This window comes from Thalassophryne amazonica, chromosome 13 (genome assembly GCF_902500255.1).
Source record: "Thalassophryne amazonica chromosome 13, fThaAma1.1, whole genome shotgun sequence".
Lineage (NCBI taxonomy): Eukaryota > Metazoa > Chordata > Actinopteri > Batrachoidiformes > Batrachoididae > Thalassophryne > Thalassophryne amazonica.
The window spans coordinates 27,328,246-27,355,940 of NC_047115.1; the positions used below are offsets into that span (position 1 = coordinate 27,328,246).

General features: G+C 40.4%; 1 protein-coding gene across 3 annotated transcripts; it reads right to left on the minus strand.

Annotated features, from left to right (window-relative positions):
- Positions 1 to 413: 413 nt before the first annotated feature.
- dis3 (DIS3 exosome endoribonuclease and 3'-5' exoribonuclease) lies at positions 414 to 26,911 on the minus strand. Of its 3 annotated transcripts, none has more exons than XM_034185085.1 (21): positions 26,604 to 26,911; positions 19,702 to 19,859; positions 15,118 to 15,314; positions 9,109 to 9,182; positions 8,735 to 8,902; positions 8,400 to 8,564; positions 8,082 to 8,195; positions 7,646 to 7,783; positions 7,266 to 7,412; positions 6,471 to 6,587; positions 6,289 to 6,390; positions 6,038 to 6,102; positions 4,954 to 5,038; positions 4,652 to 4,779; positions 4,463 to 4,549; positions 4,198 to 4,354; positions 1,397 to 1,611; positions 1,104 to 1,272; positions 859 to 1,017; positions 653 to 775; positions 414 to 514 (listed from the first exon to the last, which is right to left on the minus strand). In XM_034185085.1, exons 1-21 carry the CDS (start codon positions 26,820 to 26,822, stop codon positions 446 to 448), a joined length of 2,856 nt encoding a protein of 951 aa, XP_034040976.1. In that variant the 5' UTR covers positions 26,823 to 26,911; the 3' UTR covers positions 414 to 445. The 3 variants fall into 3 exon arrangements, with proteins under 3 accessions (XP_034040976.1, XP_034040975.1, XP_034040977.1); XM_034185084.1 differs by having other exon boundaries at positions 8,397 to 8,564; XM_034185086.1 differs by lacking the exon at positions 19,702 to 19,859 and having other exon boundaries at positions 8,397 to 8,564; positions 26,604 to 26,842.
- Positions 26,912 to 27,695: the final 784 nt, after the last annotated feature.

Consider the following 27,695-nt stretch of genomic DNA (forward strand, 5'->3'; position numbering starts at 1 on the left):
TGTGTGTGTGTGTGTGTGTGTGTGGTGTGTGTGTGTGTGTGTGTGTGTGTGTGTGTGTGTGTGTGTGTGTGTGTGTGTGTGTGTGTGTGTGGCACCTTGGGGCAATGTTGTGATTTGGCACTGTATAAACTAAAATAAAGTGGAAGAGATAATGTTCTCATTCCTGATTTTCTTTCCCACTAACTCAAAACAAATGAAAATTGTAGACGATAAGGCTGCTTTTTGTATCGCTTATTGTTCAGTGAATATGTTGCATTTCATGTCAAGACATTGTTAAAACAAAAAACCTAAAATTTATTAAGCAACATCAGAGGATACTGAATTCCAAACTTGCAGTCTGTTCTACTGACGCATTAAAAAAAAAGAAGAATGAACTCGTTTAGAGTGTCATGACTTGTTGATGTCTAAAGTCTGCCGATGACAAATAACTTTGTGGCTTTCGGTCTTAGCAGTCCAGCTTTGGTTTCTTGGCCTGTTGTTCAACATCCGGGGCTGGAACACTCACACCAGGAATCTAAAATGAAGAATATTAGTTTACGTAAAATATAAAGTGAATGTGTATAACTTAATGTTTAGAACTACCAGGTGACTAGCCTTCCATTCACTAGAAGAAGGCAACGTATCACTGCTGTCTACTTTAGTCCGGCCTTACCACAGGCTCAACCAGAGCCATGCGTATCTTCTGGTGTTGAATGTTGGAGTCGTCTAGGCTGATGGTCACCTTCAACTTGTCAAACAATCTGAAGCAATGCTGCTGCACCTTCAGACTGGGACCCTATGTACACACAAACACACAGAATGAGCATTTCAGAAGTTAAACATACTAAATTTGAGGAAAGTTTTTGGTACGTCTCCTACCTCTTCATCAAAAACAAGATTAGGAACGGTCTTGTCTTTGACATCAAAGAAGACTGTTCCCTCCATGCCAAACTTTGGGATGAGTACGATGATGGCATTCTTCCTCACAAACAGGACAAATCCCTCTTCGTTCATTATGCCCCGGTTCTTAAAGAACAACTAAGTAGAGAAAGCACACGTAAACAAATCATGCATTTGTTTGAGTTGCTGTGTGGTTGTAGCTGAGGATTAAGAAAACCACTGACCTGTGTGTGGAAAGCCACAGACGCCCTTTGTGCATACTGAGCCATTTTGTGTCTGTAGTTGAGGTTGTTGCAGAGAGAGGACTGCTTATGTTTGTCCATCAAATCAGGGTAGGTGCTATCTGCTCCGATGGTCACAGCCAGCAGACGGTGCACTATAATATCAGAGTACCTGTGCAGTGGCAGAGCACAACATGGGTTCAGGTAAAACAGAATGCTGATGACAGAGAGCCATCAAATCAGTTAAACACCTGATCTAAAATGATATGGCCACTGAGTGAAACATGTTTTCATACCTCCGAATAGGTGAGGTGAAGTGTGTATAAATGGGTGAAGCAAGACCATAGTGGTGGAAATCGCTGTCCATGCCGGAACAAAAGTAGACTGCCTGCATCATGCAGCGAGTGGCTAGGATTCGAAGCAGTGTGTTAAAATATGGGAAGCCATCCACTTTAGCTGCATCCAGGGAGTCTGCAAGTGCCTTGGCCGAGTCCATGTGGATCTCCACATTCTGATGGGTGGAAACAAATAGGCAGTCACCTTAAATATACTCACATTACAAATTATGCTCATAGGTTGCAGTTTACTAAATTCCACAGGCCAGTGATTGAATTGGTTTTTGGCTGTGGCTGCTTGTGTGTGTGAGCCATTGTGGTCAAATATTTACATACACCAAACAAGAATATGAATGACAGCAATAATCACTCCTCTAAACATACCCCTGGTCATCATGGCCATACAACTTGAGCTTTGTCTGATGTGATCATAAAATGTGGCTCCATACCTCCCCCTCCTTTGGCCATATGGTCAGCTGCTAACTTCTGTCAATCCTGAAGGTGTCAATTTCTTGAAAATAATTTACTTCTTGGATGGCAGCCTCAGTCTATGTCAATGTAAAACTTGACTGTGTAAACACTGACAGCTGGTCCAGCTGCATCTGTTGGTTGTTCCTGACCATCAGACCCAATTTCCTCTCAGCTGAACATAATAGTTTGGGTCTTCTTCCAGACTGTAGCAAAGTGGCTACACCTCCCATTATCATGTACTGACATACAGTACCATTTGAACTGATGGTCTGGGAGTTTCCCATTGTTTAGAAAAGGCTCCAACAGACATTCTTGACTAGTATAATTCTATGACCCTATTCCTCAGATCTCCACTGAGCTGCTTGGACTTTACCGTTGCAGTCTTTTGCTCAATCCAATCAGGGCTATCAAGCAACCTTTTTTTTTTTTTTTTTTTTTGGTACAGCTGGGTCACTTCAACAAAAGGTGTCACCAATATGTGACATGATTTTTCAATTCTTAAATTTCCTAGCAAGGTGATATGAATCTACAGACCATGGGGAATACATGAAATCCACTATTGAGTTAAGTCATGTTATACTTTTTTTATATGGGTTCACGAGAAAGCCCCAGAGTGCTATATTTGGCAACTATATATATATATATATATATATATATATATATATACACACACACACACATACATACACACACTTGCACCCACCTTGTGTGTTTTTTAAGAGCTGACATAATGTGAATTTCTCCTCTGAGATCAATAAAGTTTATCTTTATGACTCGAGTGTAACTGGTCGAACTGGGATGCGAAACAATCAAAGTGAGTAATTGATGACTGTTCTTTATTGTTCAACTACATTCGATCTCTCCATGGGTTTAAGGCTCTCAACAGTGGTGCTTTCAAAAACAACTGGAGTTTTATTTTATTGAATAAATTAGCAGTTTAGGAACATGGGTTTTAAATTTAACAGAGCGGGACATTACAGGTTACATTCAACAGCAAATTTTTGGCATGCTCTCTGCAGCCACACCGAGTGATTAAGACGCTGGTCTATGGTGGGGAAAATTAATTTCACCGTGTGCCCATCAAATTAGAAGTAAATTCAGACAAATTAATTGAAGTGATTTCTGTTTATTTTTACCAAAATAATACTTAGGTGCTGTGTGTCATAAATTTGGTCCGATTTGGTGTCCCCCTTTTCAGATAAAAACTCAAAAAAGAAAAATTCCATGATAATTATGTCCTCTATGTTATCACAGTTATTTAATCAATTTATACAGAGACAATCATTTTATATTTCCCTGCACATAGGGCTGTTCTGTTTTTACTGCCCAATAGTAATGGCTTGCGTCATGGTGACCCTTTTTCATGAAGTGACCCATCTACTTGCTGTAATCAATCCCGACCACTAAGTTAAGGAGTTATGGCAATTTAACAGACATTTTAGAACTTTCAACTTCACTAAATTGATAATCAAAGTTAGTGTATGTATACTGTATTTTACAGACTATATGTTTCAGGTCTTTTACTAGTTTAGAAGGTCCTGTGACTTATATGTCATAAAACAACAGTGTTAACAGTACATAAAAATCATGGCTAGGTACATTATCACTGCAGTGGAAACAAGAAACGAGGCATTAAAGATATTTAGCCTATATTCTTAAAGTGTGACTGAACAGTCTTTCCAGATTAAGAAAAAAGTTTTTCTTGAATTCTTGTGAAATATACATTTAAAAAATAAATGTGACTTTTTTCCCTCTTCATGGTGCATTGTCTTTACAGATGTGACTTATAACCTGGAAAATAGAGTAGATTTGACCTTGTGAAGATCATAGAAATCCCAAAATTAAAATTGGCACAGCAAACTCCTTTTCCAGATTCATGTTGTACAATCTTTCTGCCCAGAAAAAGAACAGCTACAAGAAATCCAAATATCATCATGACATTTAGATTCATGAGTGTATGAAAACATCTCTAGTTCTCATTTTCTATCTGGTTTGTGTCTATAGTTATAGACAAATGACTGACACTGATGACTTTCTTCAAAGCTAAAAGCAAGTTAAATGGAAATATAAACATGTAATCTGTTATTGGTCAACTTGACAGTCATAATTCAAGTTGTGTTATGCCCAGGAACACACCATCAAGAGGGGCATGTGTTGTTGAGATATAATTGAAAATAAAAAGATTCCTGAATAAATATGACCTAATATTCTGGATATGCTGAGCTGCTGCTGCTGCAAAAAAGAAAAAAGACTATAAAACCAAAGTGATTTAAGTTTTTCTGTTCACTCACTTTGGACTTTGCAGCTTTGCTGAGGATGTCGTAGTTCGACGGAGGTGGTGCAGGGTGTTTCCTCAACAGGGCGCATTCTGGAAATTCATCGTAGATCTTCTGAGCGACTGAAATATTTGCCAGCAACATGAACTCTTCCACCATAGAGTTGGTCTCCCTAACAAAACCAAACAAAACCAAAAATTAGAAGCGTATTCAAAAAATTAGGCAGGGAAGGAGTTTGGATATGTCAGAATTTGCAGAATTCTTTGTCAATGTTACCTACATCAGTTCTTTGGTTTGTAGGTCAATGGGGTCATGGGTTTCACTGTCTATATGGAAACGCACCTCCAATGATGACAATGTCAACGCTCTAGAAATAGAGCAAGTGCAGCATCATAAGCATTTTCTGTTGCGGTCCACATTTAAAATTATATTCTTTATTGCTTTTCCAAAATGTGCATCCTAGTGTTACCCTTTTTCTATCCTCTGCCTCTTAAGGATTTTGGCGAGTTTATTGAGACGTCGCAGGCTCATAGTGATGTCATCATTCATGGTGGTGTCATCGATCCTCATCTGAGCCTCAGCATAGGTCAGAGAAGCCTGGAGCAAATCAACAGCATATAAACACCTGCAGTGTTGTGCTGAACACATAAGCAGTGAAGAGCAGGTAGCAAGTTAGAGCTGGAGGGTATTTAGCATTCATATCTCAGCAGAAGCACAGAGAGGAACACATGCAGTATTCTGTGGTTGCATGTTGGTGTGTTTAAACTATACCTTAGAGTTAATAACACTTTTTGTGAACCAAGTCTTTAGAATTTGAGCCTTGTGGTTCATCTCCCAGATACATGAGAAAGAAAACCTTGCAAAAGAAACTGAGATCAAAATCAGACACACACACACATTCCTACAAAAAAAAAAAACATCATGCTGTGTTGTTTTTATTGAGTATTCGGTTTTGATGTTTACCTTCATAGCATCTTTTATAACACACTGCTAATCCAGTGACAGACCGCCTCAACCGATTAAATGCATTTTGAGATAAACATTTGGTGATGTGGCATTTGGGCAACTAAAATAAACAAACAAAAACACCTGCAGTCACATTTGACAAGTCACATTTGTCAGGGTGGCTTCTGTGGAAAAATTCTAGCACTCCCCCTTGTGTCAATTTACATGCAGATGGGTGCCTTAAAACAGTGGGAATGGGTGTTTTGAAACAGTGGGAAATGTAACTACCTGAAAGAAAACTAATAGTAGAACAGAGACACTACAGGCTGTAACTGTGTTAAATAATTGCTTGTTTTAAATGCAACTATGTTTTTTTTTTCATTTGTTATTTTATTAAATTGTATCATCTGCAAACACAAAAAACATCGGCCATTGGCTGCCCTGTTCTGCAAAAACCAGCACCGGTCACTGAAAAACTCTTACTGGTCAACCATTGCTCCAAACCTTATGACATTAGAAAATAACACAGTAAAATGTAGAAGAAAAGCTGTTTGGACTCCATGGAGGTCTGTAAAGATCTGAGGGAGTGGGGAAAAGGCTTGTGCATGTATGCACATTTTCACAACTGGGAATTCCAAAACAGGACACAGAGTACACTGCTTTCTAATCATGGTGGGAAAAGTTCCTGCTTTAATTTATGCACAAAGTGGGTTTTTTTCTGCATCTGGCTCCTGGAATAACAAAATCTTCATTGTAATGGCTGCAGAGGTTTTGAAATGATAACACATGGTAATTACAGTTCAAGTAAGATAAGCACAGTTGATTAATCTATTTACTCATCAGAACACTTTGGGAACAGCAGGAGCACTGATTATTGATTAAATCCATCTCTCTGTGTGTGTGTGTTCACCTTTCTACATTAGAGCGTAGAGAACAAAGATTGGAGCTGAGCAGCTCAGGAACCATGTCGATCCTCTATTGAAAAAGAAAAAGGAAACACACATTGTATGAACACATGATTCAATAATAGGAATGTATGATGAAAGCATAAGTGCAAAGCAGCTCTACATAAAACCTTTCAGTAGCAAACTGGTCATGATGTGCAAATTCTGATACTGCGATGTCACGAGCATCAAAGTTTGCGAGCTTGTTTCTCCTCACCTTCCCACACAAGTAGACAGTGGTGCCACGGTTAGCTGCCTCTTTGTCCAAAGCGTTGCCAGGTCTGATGAAGTGACTGACATCAGCAATGTGGACGCCCACCTACGGCAAACAAATACCAGTCTGAGAGATGCACATTAACTCACTGTTACTTAACATCGTGAGTATTTTCCATCAGTTACTTCTAGATTTCCATTGTCCAGCTCTCTGCAGTGCAGTGCGTCATCTATGTCTGTACATCCCGGCGGATCCACACTGCAGACCGTCAGGTGCCTCAGGTCCGCTCGTCTCGCCATGTCCTGCCACACAAATGTGAATAAATACACAAGACCTAAACACATTTTCAAACAAGCATTCAAAGAATTCATACACTCGCCGCCAGCCATCTCACTGTGCATATTACAAACACGTTAATCGCAATAAATTTTAATGAAAAGAACTGAGTTAAGTTAGTAAATGCAGGTTTATAAACAAACTTTTATACATCGTGACCACCCAGACGACATTTACTGGTCCAGCAAGCCATAGGTTTCCAAGATGTTTATCAAACACATGAAATTTATTAAACTCGAAAACTGGTAGCCACTACAAATGGAAATAAGTGTATCCATGAGTTCCACATACGGATCAGCAGATAGTGTTTCGTTTACTGATTCACATGCATATGGAATTATTCTCCTGGGTCTCTTAGTTTAAAAATTATTGCAAAAAACTCAATTTTCAGACTATTCAATGACCTTGATTGACCTTTATATTTAAAACACGCCAAAATGTTATCATGAGCAATTCACAAGAACAATATAAATGGAACCGGCTAAGTGGTTCCTGAGATACTACACAAACACAGACAGAAGGTGATTACAACAACCTCACAAACTTCTCTGGGAGCTTGACTAACTGCAGGCTGACAGCACTACGGCTTTATAAATGTTTGAATACAATATTCTCTGGTGTTACTCGAGGAATGTGGCGATTACCTCTGGCGTGATGGCCCAAGGCATCTTGGGGAGAAAACTGAGCACAGCCTGAGAGAAGGCCTGATGGGGGACATCGTGCTCCAGCAGCAGCACCTCCTCCTCGGTGTCCTTCTCCCCGGCGCCTCCCAAATTACGTACAAAGTGACCCTAAGAAAGACAATAGATTTCTCTTCACACTTTCATGCACATTATAAAATTTGTTGTGATAAAGAATCTGCGGCATCTTGCACAAAGCGGACACTTTAACTAATTATGTGTTATGTGAAGCGCCTTGGGGCGACTATGTCGTGAGATGGTGCTATATAAATTAATAAATTGAAATTGACCCTGGGTAGGCCATCTGATTCTAAAATCAAGTTTTGAACAAAAGTTCAACTCACGTTTGGATATCTGGAGTCTTTGGGCCAACCATCAATGGCCACCATGATCCTGTTGCCTGCTAATGTGGACGCCTGACGTGTCTCAATGCGAATGCGGGGGATACGGCGGTCAGCTGGTGTGAAGAGGTGGCGTGTTGACTGTATGAGAGAGAGAGAGAGGCCATCACCTCAGTGGGTGTATCTTTCACCAGTTCCTCAAAATAACATTCTAAATATTCCTTATATATAAGAATTGGCTAAAATGTTGACCTTCACCTGCAACCTTGACTTTGAAACCATTTTTCTCAAAAATTACAGTATTTGGTCCTTTGCTGACCTTCAATTATTCCACCAACACTGGCCAAGATCAACTCAAAACTCATGAACAAGCAGCACGGAAAACAATGTGTGCTGTCACTGCAGACGGGTGTAATCATGATAATAATTTATAATTTACCTCTTTGATCTGTGAGACATTGAGCATTCCACAGTATGGCCTCCAGTTCCTCTTTATGATCCCGACTACTTTTCCTGTGGGTTTCCGAACTATATCAGCTGTTGAGACCTTCAACTGCTCACAAACACAAACAGACGGCGGACATTCAAAAAGCTGTAAAGAGCTATAAGAGTTTCCCTGAAACTGTGAAGTAAAATGGAGAAAATATATAAGCTCTATTCTGTTGCAAAAAAGAAATTATACGCAACCTCCCCAAGTGGAACATGATAACAAATCAGACTGATTACAGTCCCTGAAATTAAAGAGTCCACTTACCGCTTCTTCCTCTTCCTCCCCTTCTTCTGCCTTATCATCCTTTGCAGTACCGTCATCCTGCAGTACAACCGCGGAGGGTCCCACCCACTGATCCCGTGGCAACAGCTGCACAGCAACCACATCCTGGTGGACAGCTCTGTTGAGATTCTGAAGACCCTGGATGAGAACCTGGCAACAACCGGTAGTAAGAAGACAACCTGAGGAACAATGCTGTTCTTCTTTCCTTCAGGCCACAAAGGTACCTTCACTGAGAAGAGAGAAAATCTCACATATCCATTTTTTTTTTTTTTTAAACAATCAATGAAGTGACCCTCATGGGACGCATGCTGTTAACCCACCTCTGTACTGTCCTCATCGTCTTCCTGGATGAAAACCGTGGCTTCCAGGTAGTTGTCCCTGCTGGCCCTGAAGGTGCCCTGCAGGAAGGAACCACTCTTGATGCCTGCTTGGATCCTGGACAGAGGGAGGTGCTCTGGGAATAACACCTTTCTGCTAATGATCTCATTCTGACCAAAAAATAAATAAAATAAAGAGAAATTTAGGAGTGAAAGAAAGTAGAAGTTGTCACTAAGAGTTTGGACAAAGAGAAACCAGGGGTTCAAGAAGAGGAAAGGATGAATGAAGATCAAGATTGCTACATAGAAATTCTATATAAAGTGTTAAACATGAAACTGATTTTATCTCCATATTTCCATGACTCCTAAGTGTTTACCTTTTCATCATCAGTCAACGCCAGGCGATCCACCAGCTCAGGATTTGCGATCAGACTCTTGATGTACTCTTCACCTAGAATATAAATGTATGCACATGAATTTGTGCCACTTAGAAACATGCTTTGGCAATCTCTTCTTTAAATCTTGGGCAATTCTTTTTAACACAGAGAACCTGTGATGCCGAGTTTGATAATCTAACTGCAATTTAACACTTCAAAAGGCCAAGGTTCAAGGTTTAGATGGTCACATAACAGAATAATACAGTATCAGTCAACTGTGCACTATAACACAAGTACAGCAAGAACACACCAGCAAATTCTTTTGAATAACATTAACAAGACTAAAAGCAAACAATAAGAATAATAACTGGAAACAGGATAAAATATAATACTATATTTTCCAGACAATAAGTTGCACTGGAGAATTAGTCACATCTGTCCAAAAATGCATCATGAAGAAGAAGAGCAAAAAAATATACATGTTGCAATAGTCAATAAGTTACATTTATTTTTTAAACATGGTGCTACCCCTTCATGCAACAAGAAGCAAAAATAATCTAACCGATGCATTATTCATTTATAAGGCAAACAACACATTATCGAGTAGAAGCTCACAATCTAATCAATGTTAATGTACGAGGCACAAAACTCAAGTAAACTGCTTTTTTGTCACCACTGAACAGATGACCACAGCTGAGGTAAATGTGCAATGTTTAGACATTTAAAACTCAGCACACTATTTATAAAGCAAACACTGTGTTAGTAAGCAGACACTAACAAGCTAATTAATGTTATTGTATGAGGCACAGAACTCAAATCTACTGCTTCTCATCACCACTGAACAGAAGACTATAGGCGTAATGTAATTAAATCATTATATTACATTAATGATTTATGTAAAGTCTCAGATATGGTTAAAACTGTGCTCTTTGCAGATGACACAAACCTGTTTTGCTCAGGGGAAAATCTGCAACAATTATTATCTGATTTAGGAACAGAAATGATAAAGTTAAAGAGATGGTTTGATATTAACAAATTATCATTAAATTTGTCTAAAACTAAATTGATGTTATTTGGAAATTATAAAAAAGACATACGAGGTCTACTAGAAAAGTATCCGACCTTATTATTTTTTTTTCAAAAACCATATGGATTTGAATCACGTGTGATTACATCAGACATGCTTGAACCCTCGTGGGCATGCGAGAGTTTTTTCACTCCTGTCAGTTACGTCATTCGCCTGTGGGCAGTCTTTGAGTGAGGAGTGGCCCACCTTCTCGTCAATTTTTTCATTGTTTAGGAATGGCTCAGACTGCTGCTTTGTTTGATCAAATTTTTTTCAAAACTGTAAGGCACAACTGAGTAGACACCATTCGATAAATTCAGCTGGTTTTCGTTGAAAATTTTAACGGCTGATGAGAGATTGTGGTCTGGTAGTGTCGCCTTAAGGACGGCCCACGGTGCCTGACAGCGATCTGCGCTCTGAGGCAGCGTCATCTCTCTGTTTCAAGTTGAAAACTTCCACATTTCAGGCTCTGTTCACCCAGTAAGCCGTCAGAGAACAGAGAATTTTCAGAAGAAGTCGGCATGAGGAGTTTATGCGGACATTCCACTGTCAAAGGTCATTTTGTAATGAAAGAACGTGCGGGCAGAATCGCATGTCGGGCTGCACCCGACCGTGGGGGTCACGACAGGAAAAACACCTCCGTTGGAAAACTTAACGGGCAAGTTGGAACATGCCCAAGCTGTTAAACAATTTCTCAGTTACTCACTTGTTGAAAGCCATCAAAAGCCACCTGAATTTTACAAATGATTTTCAACACGGAGGTGTTTTTCCTGTCGCGGCGCAGACGGATTTGCGGCGTCATCACGGAAACGACTCGGCGAATTTGCGCGCACATTCTTTCATTACAAAATGACCTTTAACAGTGGAATGTCCGCATAAAGTCCTCATGCCGGCCTCTTCTGAATCTTCTCTGTTCTCTCACGACATCCTGGGTGAATTAAGCCTTAAATTAGGATGATTTCAGCTCGAAACAGCCAGATGACGTCGCCTGGGAGCACTGCGCGACGTCCCGCTCCATGGGAAGTCCTTAAAGCCACAGAAACACCCCATAATCTCTCATCAGCCGTTAAACTTTTCACCGAAAACCAGCTGAATTTCTCGAATAGTGTCCACTCGGATATCCCACACAGGTCCTGAAAAAAGTTTGATAAAGCAACGCGCGCCGTCTCGAGCAGGGTCTCAAACAAAGGAATTCAGCCAAGAGGGCTGGACCAGTGCTCACTCAAAGCCTGCCCACAGGGAAATGACGTCACCGACACGCGTGAAAAAACTCACATGCGCACGAGGGTTCAAGAATGATTGGTGTAATCGCATGTCATTCAAATCCATATAGTTTTTTTTTTTTTATAAAACTGCCGGTTAGTTTTATAAGATACCTCGTACAAATTCAGTTAAATATACATGGGGTAAACATGGAACGTGTCAAAGAGAATAAGTTTTTAGGTGTCATTATTGATGAAAAAATTAACTGGAAAGCTCATATTCAGCGTAGTCAAATGAAGGTATCAAAAAGTATTGCAGTATTAAATAAAGTAAAGCATGTTCTTGATTGCAGAGCACTACATACTCTCTATTGTTCTTTGGTTGCACCCTACTTGACTTATTGCGCTGAAGTTTGAGACAACAATTACAAAACTACATTGCAACCATTATTCATTCTTCAAAAACGAGCATTAAGGACAATTCATAATGCAGGTTATCGAGACCACACCAATCCACTGCTCATTAAATCTCAAATATTAAAACTTAATGATATGATTTTGTCCTGTTCAATTAATGCACAAAGTGAAAAATAAAGAAGTGCCATTTAGAATTCAAGAATATTTTACTGAGAGAGAAGGAAAATATAAATTACGGGCCTTGTATCATTTAAAAATTGCTGGCGCCCGGACGACCAGGAAAGGTTTCTGTGTCTCCATGTGTGGCCCTAGAATATGGAATAACCTGATGGATGAACTCAAACGATGTCCAAATATTAATCAGTTTAAAAATCAATATAAAAAAATGATGTTTTCAAGATATGTATCTAATGAAGTATGATGAGTTTTGTGTTGTCAGTTGTAACTGTGAACTTGTACAGTAACATTCATTTGTGTATGTGCATGTATGTATATGTGTATATATGTATGTATGTGTGTATATATGTGTGTGTTTAATTATGTACCGGTATGTATGTGTAGGTGTATGTTGGTGTGTGTATACATGTATACTGTATATGTATGTAAATATGTATGTAGACGAAGACACTGTGTTCACTTGATATGTTTATGATAATGGGATTTGAGTTTGTGTTGTTAAATGTGTTTGTAGCTTGGCCCAAGCAGAGGGTCACCCCTTAGAGTCTGGTCTGTTCGAGGTTTCTTCCTCAATACATCAGAGGGAGTTTTTCCTTACCACTGTCGCGTGTGTGCTTGCTCTGGGGGTAGGTAATGTGTATATATGTATGAATGTATATATGGGGTGGGCGTTTATAAGCTTTGCTTCTGCTCACACGTCACTGTGGAATTGTCTTGTGTATCAGTTTTTGTTATTGACGAGTTGTGTGCCAAATAAATAAGCTCAAGTTCAAGTTCCAATCACTGAAAACGCTTTTGTAAAACATTTATAAGATATGATTGCCTTACTTTAAATTTAACTTCTTAATTTAACTTTAAATTCATCTCTCACTGGACAAACAAGTGAAGTGCCAAGTAGTATCAATCAATCAATTTTTTTATATAGCGCCAAATCACAACAAACAGTTGCCCCAAGGTGCTTTATATTGTAAGGCAAGGCCATACAATAATTATGTAAAACCCCAACGGTCAAAACGACCCCCTGTGAGCAAGCACTTGGCTACAGTGGGAAGGAAAAACTCCCTTTTAACAGGAAGAAACCTCCAGCAGAACCAGGCTCAGGGAGGGGCAGTCTTCTGCTGGGACTGGTTGGGGCTGAGGGAGAGAACCAGGAAAAAGACACGCTGTGGAGGGGAGCAGAGATCGATCACTAATGATTAAATGCAGAGTGGTGCATACAGAGGAAAAAGAGAAAGAAACAGTGCATCATGGGAACCCCCCAGCAGTCTACGTCTATAGCAGCATAACTAAGGGATGGTTCAGGGTCACCTGATCCAGCCCTAACTATAAGCTTTAGCAAAAAGGAAAGTTTTAAGCCTAATCTTAAAAGTAGAGAGGGTGTCTGTCTCCCTGATCTGAATTGGGAGCTGGTTCCACAGGAGAGGAGCCTGAAAGCTGAAGGCTCTGCCTCCCATTCTACTCTTACAAACCCTAGGAACTACAAGTAAGCCTGCAGTCTGAGAGCGAAGCGCTCTATTGGGGTGATATGGTACTACGAGGTCCCTAAGATAAGATGGGACCTGATTATTCAAAACCTTATAAGTAAGAAGAAGAATTTTAAATTCTATTGTAGAATTAACAGGAAGCCAATGAAGAGAGGCCAATATGGGTGAGATATGCTCTCTCCTTCTAGTCCCCATCAGTACTCTAGCTGCAGCATTTTGAATTAACTGAAGGCTTTTTAGGGAACTTTTAGGACAACCTGATAATAATGAATTACAATAGTCCAGCCTAGAGGAAATAAATGCATGAATTAGTTTTTCAGCATCACTCTGAGACAAGACCTTTCTGATTTTAGAGATATTGCGTAAATGCAAAAAAGCAGTCCTACATATTTGTTTAATATGCGCTTTGAATGACATATCCTGTGAAGAAGATTCCCCATTTACATGAACAAATTGTAATCTATTAGACAAATATGATTCAAACCACCGCAGCGCAGTGCCTTTAATACCTATGGCATGCTCTAATCTCTGTAATAAAATTTTATGGTCAACAGTATCAAAAGCAGCACTGAGGTCTAACAGAACAAGCACAGAGATGAGTCCACTGTCCGAGGCCATAAGAAGATCATTTGTAACCTTCACTAATGCTGTTTCTGTACTATGATGAATTCTAAAACCTGACTGAAACTCTTCAAATAGACCATTCCTCTGCAGATGATCAGTTAGCTGTTTTACAACTACCCTTTCAAGAATTTCTGAGAGAAAAGGAAGGTTGGAGATTGGCCTATAATTAGCTAAGATAGCTGGGTCAAGTGATGGCTTTTTAAGTAATGGTTTAATTACTGCCACCTTAAAAGCCTGTGGTACATAGCCAACTAACAAAGTTAGATTGATCATATTTAAGATCGAAGCATTAAATAATGGTAGGGCTTCCTTCAGCAGCCTGGTAGGAATGGGGTCTAATAAACATGTTGATGGTTTGGATGAAGTAACTAATGAAAATAACTCAGACAGAACAATCGGAGAGAAAGAGTCTAACCAAATACAGGCATCACTGAAAGCAGCCAAAGATAACGATATGTCTTTGGGATGGTTATGAGTAATTTTTTCTCTAATAGTTAAAATTTTGTTAGCAAAGAAAGTCATGAAGTCATTACTAGTTAAAGTTAATGGAATACTCAGCTCAATAGAGCTCTGACTCTTTGTCAGCCTGGCTACAGTGCTGAAAAGAAACCTGGGGTTGTTCTTATTTTCTTCAATTAATTTTTTATTCTAGAGCATGGTCTTCAGTTTGATTGACAGCTTAAATTTAAATTAAATTTACTCATTCTCGAAGAAACAAACTGTTTCTTTCCATCCATGAAAATGGTGCCATCTTGTGGCTGTAGATGATAATGCAGCATTTTTCATGTACAAGTGGCTTCAGAATATAAGTAGCAAGTAGCAAAAAATCACAACTTATACTACGGAAAATATGGTATACATACCCAGGTTTTGTGGAGAAGGTGTACAACGCATTGTGAAAGCAGATTAATAAATATTAAATGAAATTACACACACTATCATCTGACACAAAAGGACATAATAGGGAGTATCAATCCCATTGATTTTTTATTTATTTTACCTAATTGAATGTGTGAGTGTTATGTATGTGCCCACTTACATTTGTACACTAACAAGTTGCTCTCCTCTGCCTTCTGCTTGTTCTTTTGGTCGTTGGTGATAAGGATGACCCTGGGCCCATCTGCAGAAGACTCTGAAGTCTTCAGGTGCTGGCTGTACCAGTGTGTTGCCACACGTATTGCACGGTCATTGCGGTCATTGGCACTCTCTCCTGGGTCACGTTCAATGAATGTATCTCTGGAAGAATAGCATAAAAAAGTAAGACAAGACAAAAATGTATTTGGTCATTATGTGTAAATGGGAATATCAATTCAGTTTAGTCATAAAAAGCTGAATCAAAGCATTAAGTCACCTGAAAACACTGTATACAAGTAAAGTTTAGGTTTTACCTACCCCATGAATAAGCACATTCACAACAGAGGGAAGGAAATACTCCCTAATCATTTGTTATTTTACAGGACAAAACCTCAAGCAGACCAAAAATCATCTCTTTTATCTGCCATACTAACAAGATGGGGGGGGCCAAACCAAATTTAATTCATTGCTCACAATTGAGGGATAAGATGAGCTCAACTTTATTTATCCCAAAAGAAATTATTAGAATAAACTATAATTGAATAACTAAATAAACAACAATGTGGTGCAGATCAGAGTTCCACAGAAGCAGACCACAATAGTGAGCAAGTGTGCATGTTGATGCTGTATCTCACTCACTGAGGTAGGAGATTCCCCAGAGCCCATTCTAAACCAGCTACACCTCAGATTTGTCTTCAAAATATGAGAAGCTGTTTTTTGTTCAAGTGCAGAATTTCAGGATTGTCAGGTTTAGGGTTAGGGTTTATCCCATGGTATCAATTAACCTAAGTTTGTGCAGTTGAAGTCGTGTCACATTGCATGCATTCTCACCTTTAATGACTGGGCTACCTTTTCACTTGTAACACATATTACAAGTTTCGTCAACATACCCAGTGAAATAATACCAAATTCAGTAAATCTAAGTGAGGCATCTGTGATGGCACCCACATCAGTAACAGGGTGCAGTGGCGGGACTAAGTCATGCTGGGATATATTTGACCTAGTGTCATCTCTTTTCTATTTGAAGTAATCAAAGAAATCTTGAACAGTAAACAGTGTTAAGACAGTTAACCGTCTTCACACATCTAGAGGAATCTAGAACCCGCATCACACCATGATGAATCAAGGAAAGGTATGAAGAACTGATTCTATCAGTTTTAGTTTTTATCTGATAAAGTGTCCTTTTCCCGCCCACAAAATGAGTTCCTTGGACTTGTCGGATATAAGCTGACATCAAAAAGTTTTGAACATGTTCAAAACTTTGAGTGGAGATTAGGTGGTGAGCTTTCCTGCTGCCTGCATGTTTGTTTACCGTTTTGTCCTCTACTTGCTATTTACTTTTATGATACTCATGAGTTAATATCCTGCAGCTGTCCGAGCCTTCAAACTGGGCTTCTGATTGGCCACAGCTCTGGCACGGAGTGTTAATTCTTCATGAGTGGAGAGAGGACAGCTCCTGCCGCAGCAATATACAGCACAGCTGTTCCATGTCAGACTACTGAAGAATATATATATATATATATATATATATATATATATATATATATATATATATATATATATATATATATATATATATATATATAGGGGTACCCAAAGGGGAAAAGCCAGGTACGACAGCCCAAGTCCCTTCATCATGTCCAGAAGGCTGGGGACGTTTGTTGAGTGGGCAATCTCATTCTGGGTTAGCCAGTACATGGCCCTCAGTGAGCCAGTCGGAGTCCGTGGACATTTTTAAGTCAAGACTTAAAACCTATTTTTATTCTCTTTCTTATGAGTAGTTTTTATTATTTCTTTTACTTCTGTTTTTAATTAGGTATTCAATTTTTTTTGTTTTTTATTTTGAACTGTTCTGTGTGAGGCACATTGAGATGGCTTTTGTTGTAACTTGGTGCTTTATAAGCTGATTAAGTTGAAATTGAACAACATTTTTTGAGTCTTAAAGTAAATAAATATGAAATTGGTTACTGGATCCTTAAACTCTGGACATAATAAACTCTACATGGTGGGTCCTTGATCTCTGGACATAAACAGAAATAAAATCTGTTAGTTTTTGTCAAAAGCATTTCCTTTCAGACATTATTATTGGCATGAATGTATTTCCATACCTATGAGCTGAGCTCTTGCAGCTTTGTTGCAGGTCAGGTTTATAAAGAATGCAAGATGTCTCTTTTGGGAGGAAAAAATGTTTTAGTCGATTGTAGTTTATTGTCTGTATTGCAACGTTTGTAAGAGGTGTCATTTTATTTAAAGCGGCGATTCGTTTTTAAGTTATTAATTCCGAGCGGACTCTGTCTCAGCAGAGAGCCGCGCAGCGTTTAAAGCTGTGACAACGGAACGGAGGACGATTCTCGTTTCTCGACTGCAACAAGACAAGAGTCCCAGTTAGTGACTTTAATCCACACAAAAGTGACTCATGATATTTTAATGGCTTTCAGAGGGGTTAAGAAGCGGACTTACCGCTTCTGAAGAGCAGCGAGCCACAAGCCATTAAATCGAAGCATTGCTTCGAGTCACACTTAAAACTGGAGTCGTGCTGCAGAAATGGTTGATTACAAATGCTGTATTGAAAATCGTAACGGTCCAAAATTATAGCGTAATGGGCCGTAACGCAAGTTTGCACTAGGTAGAACCCTGTATATATAGAGAGATAGAGATATAGAGATAGATGATAGATGATAGATAGATATGAGGTCTATTAGAAAAGTATCCGACCTTATTATTTTTTTCAAAAACCATATGGATTTGAATCACGTGTGATTACATCAGACATGCTTGAACCCTTGTGGGCATGCGAGAGTTTTTTCACGCCTGTCGGTTACGTCATTCACCTGTGGGCAGTCTTTGAGTGAGGAGTGGCCCACCCTCTCATCGATTTTTTTCATTGTTTAGGAATGGCTCAGACTGCTGCTTTGTTTGATCAAAATTTTTTCAAAACTGTAAGGCACAACTGAGTGGACACCATTCGATAAATTCAGCTGGTTTTCGGTAAAAATTTTAACGGCTGATGAGAGATTTTGGTCTGGTAGTGTCGCCGTAAGGACGGCCCACGGTGCCTGATGGCGATCTGCGCTTCGAGGCGGCAGCGTCTCGCCGTTTCAAGTTGAAAACTTCCACATTTCAGGCTCTGTTGACCCAGGAAGTCATCAGAGAACTTTCAGAAGAAGTCGGCATGAGGAGTTTATTCGGACATTCCATTGTTAACGGACATTTTGTAATGAAAGAACGTGCGGGCAGATTCGCATGTCGGGCTGGACCCGACCGCGGGGGGTCGCGACAGGAAAAACACCTCCGTTGGAAACCTTAACGGGCAAGTTGGAACATGCCCAAGCTGTTAAACAATTTCTCAGTTACTCACTTGTTGAAAGCCATCAAAAGCCGCCTGAATTTTACAAATGATTTTCAACACGGAGGTGTTTTTCCTGTCGCGGCGCACACAGATTCGCCGAGTCGTCACGGAAACGACTCGGCGAATTTGCAGGCACGTCTTTCATTAAAAAATGTCCTTAAACAGTGGAATGTCCGCATAAGGTCCTCATGCCGGCCTCTTCTGAATCTTCTCTGTTCTCTCACGACGTCCTGGGTGAATTAAGCCTTAAATTAGGATGTTTTCAGGTCGAAACAGGCCGACGATGGCGCCTGGAAGCGCTGCGCGACGTCCCGCTCCGTGGGAAGTCCTTACACCAACAGAAACACCCCATAATCTCTCATCAGCTGTTAAACTTTTCACCGAAAACCAGCTTAATTTCTCGAATAGTGTCCACTCGGATATTCCTCACAGGTCCAGAAAAAATTTTGATAAAGCAACGCGCGCCGTCTCGAGCAGTGTGTGAAACAAAGGAATTCAGCCGAGAGGGCGGGACCACATCTCACTCAAGGCCTGCCCACAGGGAAATGACGTCACCGACGCGTGAAAAAACTCACGCATGCGCACGAGGGTTCAAGCATGATTGGTGTAATCGCACGTCATTCAAATCCATATAGTTAAAAAAAATAAATAAAAGTGTCAGTTTCTTATCTAATAGACCTGATAGATAGACCTGACAGACAGACAGACAGACAGACAGAGCTCAGTCCACCCACATGTACTCGCTTTGAAGAGGGCATATGAATAGTGAGAAAATATCACATTCTTTCAGACCGTGGCAAACCCCGCTTCTATCCGGCTTGCCCCAGCGTGCATGTGTCTTGAAATCAGAAAAATCCTTCTGCTAAATGCAGCGCTCTGTGTTGCCCATGGAAATGTGATGTCATCTGTTCATCAAAGCCCCAAATCCACGAGGGACTGATGGACTACGTGATTTTGCCAACAGACAAAATCTTTAAATACGTAACTCATCCATTTGCTCAATCCGTCATGGTGTGACACAGCCTTAAAGGTTATTCAAAAGTATTTTTAATAAATACGAAAGAGATGAAGGAAACTGAATGTCTATGGTAGCGTTTATTTATGTATATATACATAAAAATATTGTGTTATCCCAACTATAAAGAACACACTTCAGACATCATGGTGAATCACTAAAAAATGTCAGTTGTGTCTTTATACCTGTGGTGCTCATTGGTGAAAGTGTAGAAGTGTTTCTCTTTCTTGTGTATAAGGTCCTTCACACGTTTATGGACCGGTGCACTGCGGTGGCGTACCTCCTGCAGTACAGTCTGAAGAATAATCACATTACGAATGATGGGGTCCTCCAACACGTCAATCTGTCAGACAAAAAATTTACAAGCATTACATCCAAGGGACTAAACTAATTTAGGGCTACAGAAAGATATGTAAGTTAAATTAAGGGGTAGTCATTTAATTGTCTATTTTATTAGGAATTCCACAGTCCTATATTCCCACAGTGTGTAAAACAACTGACAGTGACAGTTCTGGAGTTGAAGGAGTGAGCTGAACAAAGGAGACAGCAAAGAGCACTCTGGCACTTGCAGCAGAATCATTGCACACAAACACAAAAACCTGATCTCACTGGGTTTATATAGCCACCTATCTGGCCATGGTGCATCCATAAACTTGGTGAAATCACACACATGAAATGCAACACGGTTTGCATGTCATATGTGTAACATGGACTAAACATGACTATTAAATGGTAAATGGACTGCATTTAAGAGACCTGAGCCACCTCAGCTGGCTCCTTTCGACGTGGAGGAGCAGTGGCTCGACTCCGAGCTCCTCCTGAGTGACCGAGCTCCTCACCCTCTCTCTAAGGGAACGCCCAGCCACCCTGCGGAGGAAACTCATCTCAGCTGCTTGTGGCTCAGGCATCTTTTCCGGATGCCCCCTGGACGCCTCGCTGGAGAGGTGTTCCAGGCACGTCCCATTGGGAGGAGGCCCTGGGGAAGACCCAGGACACGCTGGAGGGACTATGTCTCTTGGCTGGCTTGGGAACACCTCGGGGTTCCCCCGGAGGAGCTGGGGGAGGTGTGTGTGGATCGGGAGGTCTGGGCGGCTTTGATCTAGCTGTTGCCCCCGCGACCCGACTCCAGATAAAGCGGAAGAAAATGGATGGATGGATGGACTGCATTTATATAGCGCTTTTCCACCTGCATCAGACACTCAAAGTGCTTCGCAATAATGCCTCACATTCACCCCGATGTGAAGGTGCTGCCATACAACGTACTCGCTACACACTGGGAGCAACTAGAGGATTAAGGACTTTGCCCAAGGGCCCTTAGTGATTTTCCGGTCAGGCTGGGATGTGATGCAAGGATCCTCTGGTCTCAAGCCCAACGCTTAACCACTAGGCCATCACCTCCACTACTGCATTTGATAATGAGAAAGACACTTACGTAACAGGACAGTCAGAATTCTTTTATCATCTCACCCAGTCTTTCACAATTCAACAATGTTAAAAAGACATCTAGCTGTAATGTTAAGTAAATTAAAGACATAAAAGTAAAGGCTCATCATTTTTTCATTTCATTTTTTACACTCCTGTTAGTTAATTAACTGTTTAGTGTATTTTATAGCTGCTGCTTTTTTACCCGTTTAATACTTCTGTTAGTTTTTCAGTGTAACTGCTGTGAATTTTAATACATTTATTTGCGTTTGTGTGAACCTTCGGAGTGGTTAGCTTATCCATTATTGGTTAGCTCGTGTTTGCTTGGCTACATTCTTGAATTTCTTATTGCACAAAGTACACTACTAATTCTACTTTACACCCTCCGTAAATCCTGCGTGATGTTGGAAGATAGGGTGGCTCTCTTAGAGAGCCGAGTCCGTAAGTTAGAGCAGCTTCTTAGCTCAGTGGAGTTAGATGTTACGGGCACTCTAGATGAGGTTAGTGTTGGGCCGGCTAGCAAGCCCATTAGCATCAGTTTCGAAACGCCGGCTGTGGAGGACAGCTTTCGGACTGTAGCTAGGTAGAGGAAGCCCCGTAGGGCTTGGTGCCCGGTTGTGGCACCCCAATCACACTCGCCAGTGCGAACTGTGAATCGGTTCTCCCCCTTGGATTTGCCAGATGTGAATTCTCTGAGCCCACAAGTGACTTCCACTCCTGTCTGCAGGCCGAAACACCGGACTTTAGTGATAGGGGATTCTATCACCCGCAAAGTCAGGTTACAGACGCCGGCCGACGTTAAATGTAATCCTGGGGCCAGAGCTCCCGACACTGCATCTCATCTTAGGGTGCTGACGCTGCAGAAGGGAAGACAGACGAAGGAACATGACATGACATATAGTCACATAGTTATTCATGTTGGCACCAATGATATCAGGATGATGCACTCAGAGGTCGCAAAAATGGACATAGAGAGGATTTGTGACCTTGCCAGAAAGATGTGTCGGCATCGATTAATAGTCTCTGGTCCCCTCCCCTCCCGGGGTACTGATGAGGCGTTTAGCAGGCTGAAATCATTAAATAGGTGGCTGGCGCAGTTTTGTAGACAGCAAGGCTTTAGCTTTATTGATAACTGGCCTTCGTTCTGGGGCCGCCGTGGCTTGCTGATGCCGGACGGCCTCCACCCTACTGGGGAAGGTGCCGCCATCTTGTCTGCGAACATAGGTAGAGCTCTACAGAAAGGGTAACATTAGGAATCTACAGCAGGCCACGGAGCAGGTGATTAGAGACCCTGCAAGGCTTATGACAAATGTGGGTATGGAATCCATTAGCTTAGCAGGGAATTTAGTGCAGAAAATCCACTATGGTGATAGTGCAGTTTATTTGCCAGGGAGGGAATTTCAACAAGTTGAGACTGTGGCCTGCTTCCGTAGTCATGTCCATAAAAATCATAGAGGGATATGCTTTCCAAACTTAATACCCATTACTATATTGGATGATGTTGAAATTGAGGATGGCCCAGTGGTTGTTCCAACAATAGCAAAGATTTTGTGTCTGCTCCTACAACGCGCGTGGAATGTCTTAAACCTAAACCTACTTCTAGGCATCTTATATATGCTACTCTGGAATCACCCCTAAACCCAAACAGTTCAACTCTCAACCCCACTGAGGTCCTTAGACTGGGTCTCATTAACATAAGATCACTGTCCTCAAAATCATTGTTGATCAATGATCTAATTATTGATCAACACTTAGATATGATTGGGCTATGTGAAACCTGGCTTAAACCTACAGCTGTCCTCCCCTTAAATGAGGCCTGCCCACCAGCTTATACATTTAGTAACATCCCTCGTGATGCGAAGCAAGGCGGGGGTGTTGCTCTTATTTATAAATCTAGGTTTAGCTTATTAGCTGTTGGGGGTTACAAATATCAGTCGTTTGAGAATCTGATTCTCCGCTCTGCTCAGGATATTACACATTGCCAAGGTCAGAAGAATAAAAATCAGTCATATTACGTTGTCACTGTATATAGGCCTCCTGGCCCATATTCTGAATTCTTAGATGAATTTGGTGCGTTCATCTCTAACTTGTCAACTAGTGTAGATAACATTCTGATCATTGGTGACTTTAACATTCATATAAATAAGCCTTCTGATCCCCTCTGCAAATCATTTATGGAAATTGTGGATGCATTAGGATTTCGGAAATGCATTCGGGATTTGACGCACATTAATGGAAATACCCTGGATCTGGTTCTCGCACGTGGTATTGCTGTCACAAATACTGACATCATGCCTCTTACATCAGTGGTGTCTGATCACTCACTTATTAAGTTTACAATTTTGCTGCCGTGTTTAGCGGAACAACAACCTTATATATCATTACGGCGATGCATGAACTCCTCAACTAAGACTGAACTCGAAGCTAGACTGCCTGATGTCTTAGCTTCACATTTGACAAATACCCAGTCAGTAGACAGACTTGTGGATAGTTTAAACTCAGTGCTCCAAACTACACTCAACATGATTGCATCACCTGTGTTAAAACCGCGCTCCCCCAAATCACAGTCACCTTGGTTCAATGATTATCTGCATGACCTCAAGCATAAAGCAAGAGGTGTAGAACGGAAATGGCGTCGTTCAAAATTAGAAGTATTTCACCTTGCGTAGCGTGATGCTATCTTAGACTATAAGCATGCATTACTGGCTACAAAGCGGACTTACTACTCTGATTTGATCTACAAAAACAAGCATAACTCAAAGTTCTTGTTCGACACGGTGGCAACACTTATGCATGGACAACCACCTGTAGTTCGCTCTCCTTTTACAGCACAAGATCTCCTGGATTACTTTGGGAAGAAAATAGAAGACATCAGTTTAAACATATCCCGGCATGCCTTAACCCAGCCACTACACCCTGCTATTGAGGTGGGCGCCGCTACTGAGGTATTACCTAGATTTACAGAATTTGATAGTATCTCACTAGGCATGCTGACAAAACTCAATGTCAACAAAAAGCACAACCTGTTTATTTGATCCTATACCAACAAAACTGTTTAAGGACCTGTGGCCCACTCTTGGGCCGACTGTGCTGGAAATGATTAATCTTTCTTTAACTTCTGGATCTGTTCCTAAATGCTTAAAATCTGCAGTGATTAAACCATTACTTAAGAATCTTGACCCTAGTGTATTGACAAAGTATCGGCCGATATCAAATCTATGATTTTTCTCTAAAATTCTGGAAAAAGTGCTGTCACGGCAGCTCGTAGACTATCTTACTGAGAATAATCTCTTTGAGCCACTGCAGTCTGCTTTTAGAAAATATCATTCCACAGAGACGGCTTTCACTGAAGTGGTGAATGATCTTCTGCTTACAGTGGATTCGGACACCACTACGGTTCTGTTGCTGTTAGATCTCAGTGCTGCATTTGATACAGTGGATCATCATATTCTACTTGATAGGCTGGAAAATCATTTTGGGATTACTGGGAGTGCCCTTGCATGACTGACATCATACTTGACCAGTCGTTCTCACTGTGTTTTGTACAGTAACACTACCTCTAACCTTAGTGACATGAAATTTGGGGTTCCACAGGGGTCTGTCTTAGGCCCCCTGGTTTCTCCCTTTATATAGCACCCCTTGGGCACATATTGCGCCGTTTTGTGATTACCTTTCACTGCTATGCAGATGATACTCAGTTATACATGCCGATAACTGCTGGTAATCTCGTTCACATAAAATCCTTAGAAGACTGCCTTGCAGCAGTGAGAAGTTGGATGTCTAGAAACTTCCTACTTTAAACTCTGATAAGACTGCAATGATGGTTCTTGGTCCAGTGAGACATCGGCATCAATTTGACCAGTTAATGCTCAGCCTCGGCTCGTGTGTCATACATCACACTGACAAAGTGAGGAATCTTGGGGTAATTTTTGATCCTTCGTTGTCCTTTGGCCTCCACATTATAAATATTACTAGGACTGCTTTCTTCCACCTGCGAAATATAGCGAAGATTCGTCCCATCCTGTCTATGGCTGATGCTGAGACCCTGATCCATGCTTTTATCTCTTCTAGATTGTACTACTGCAATGTTCTATTTTCTGGCTTACCACAGTCTAGCATTAGGGGTCTCCAATTGGTTCAAAATGCTGCAGCCAGACTTCTGACACAAAGCAGAAAGTTCAACCACATTACACCCATTTTGGCATCCCTTCACTGGCTTCCTGTCCCAGTGAGATCAGATTTTAAGGTTCTGCTACTAACCTATAAAATTATTCATGGACTGGCACCTCCCTACCTAGCTGACCTAATTAAACCTTACGTACCGGCCCGGGCTTTACGTTCTCAGGGTGTAGGACTACTTTGTGTCCCTAAGGTGAATAAGAAGCCTGCGGGTCACAGAGCTTTCTCTTATCGTGCCCCTGTTCTGTAGAATGATCTCCCTGCGTCAATAAAACAGTCAGATTCTGTGGAGATTTTCAAGTCCAAACTTAAGACGCACTTATTTTCCCTTTCATATGGCTAGCATACTGGTACAGTTTTGTTTTACGCTTTTTACTCTTTTAATTCATTTATTAGTAATTGGAGCGGGCTGCGGCCTCAACTTTACCTAAATTCTGGGTCTTTTAGTGAAGTTTAGGGCTAGTGGCCGGCGATCACCTTAGTATTTCTCTGTTTTTCTTGTTGTTTAATGCTGGCAAATTATACAGTATTTTTTGTCTTTCTGATGCCTGATTCTGTTTTTTCTCTCTGTTTAAGGTGTAGCTCCACCCAGAGATGGGAGTTGTATTCGTGTTGGTGATCCTCCTGTCCTGTGCGCCAATAGCATTTCTTGTATATTCATACGTGAATTGTTCTGTGAATTGTTCTGTAATTTATGTTTGTAGCATGGCCCAAGCAGAGGGTCACCCCTTTGAGTCTAGTCTGCTTGAGGTTTCTTCCTCAGAGGGAGTTTTTCCTTACCACTGTTGCTCTGGGGGTTGGTAACGTTAGACCTTACCTGTGTGAAGCGCTTTGAGGCAACTCTGTTGTGATTTGGCGCTATATAAATGAAAATAAACTGAAAACTGAAATTGAAAAAATTAAAGGCTGAGAGAGGTGGGTGTCAATCGCAAGTCCCTTCGACTGATCCCTTGTTTTCACTCGGGGTTGCCACAGCAGTGAAAGCGACTAATTTCAAGCTCAAAATTTATTGACAGGGTGAGTTAATGTTGGGATTGTCCATGAACTGTGATGATACCTAGTTTAAATAACATCAGACACATAAATGGATGCGTGTATTCATATATTCTCTAGTTGGCGGTAAGTTCAAGCACGTGACTCACTGATCATATTAAGTTCATCATCTGATTTGAATGAATGAATCTAAAGTTGCTGGGGTCCTAAATGGCTCCGTGACGTAACCCAAGTTACTGTAAGTAGGAATAAAAAAGCACATTCTTTGAGTCAAAGAACCATCAACATGTTCTAATTTGTAAAAAGAAAAAAAAATGAATAGCCTATAACACACATCAACTGTGCCAAACATAATTATCACAATAACGTAAAAATATCTTGAATTTAAGCAAATACAGATAAATAGACCACAATGGAAATGAATTGTAGGTTCATTCATGTAGAAACCAACATATTATACAGAAAGATGATGAAAGCATCGCTTTGTGTTTACCTGGTGAAGCACCACGTTGGTGTCGGGCAGTAAATAATGCGGATAGGAGCAGAGAGAACTTTCAATAACAGCGTCTTTCTGTAAAACTCCATTCTCCTGATTGCACTTACGACAAGCTTCGCTTCCGCACCAAATATCGTCTCTCAAATAATGCTCACGCACTATTTTCATCACACCACCCGACCGGGTCTTTTTCACGAATGTTTTAGATTTCAGCATAATTTTAAAAAATGTGTAAAAGCTTTAGTTTGTTAAATTCTGATCTGTCCTAGCACTCGACAGCTAAAAGCTAGCTGCCCATGTGTGTAAGTCTATGACGTTAATGAAAGCCAGTCTCTGTGTTGCCAGATCTTGTGTAACAATTACGCAACCATATTAAGCCAGTTAAAAAAAACCCTAATTTTATATATATATATATATATATATATATATATATATATATATATGCCCGAAGGAGGGACCATGCAAAAAGAGATTTTTGGAGTTTCTTCAAAAGTGAGCTGCACAACATTGCGAACATGGCAACTCGTCTGCATCTGAAAGTTACACGACGGGGACAAAACACACTTTCTCGGAGTTTCGTTAAATCATAAAGTTTACGTCGTTGTTTAACGTGTGGTTTTGACAAAATAAACTTTACTTTTTTAAAACAACGTCTTATTTTTTTTAATTATCTATACGTTTTGTAATAAAATTTTCTTTTTCCATAAATAAATTTATTCTGGACACTGTTAATTTTTTGTAGGCCGTTAAGCCCCCCACCCCCCAAAACCCCCCCAAAATAAAAACCAAAAACAAAACGAAACGAACAACAGTCCAGGCTTTTATATATTTCAAATTTTTTTCAAAATTCAAAAGTTCATTCATGAAGACCTTAAATAATGGTTTGGACCCAAAGAATCTGTATCTATGAATAAACTTGTTTGGCCATCAAAATTATACTATTATATATCATTTTTTTCTGTTTTGTTTTTGTTTTTTGTCAGGCATAACAACACCAAATTTATCATCATAAAATTCCAGTTTGGGTAAGAGCTTATCTTTTTCATTTACCCAGTTTTGGAGAAGTTCCCAGAAATATTTGTGTGAGTA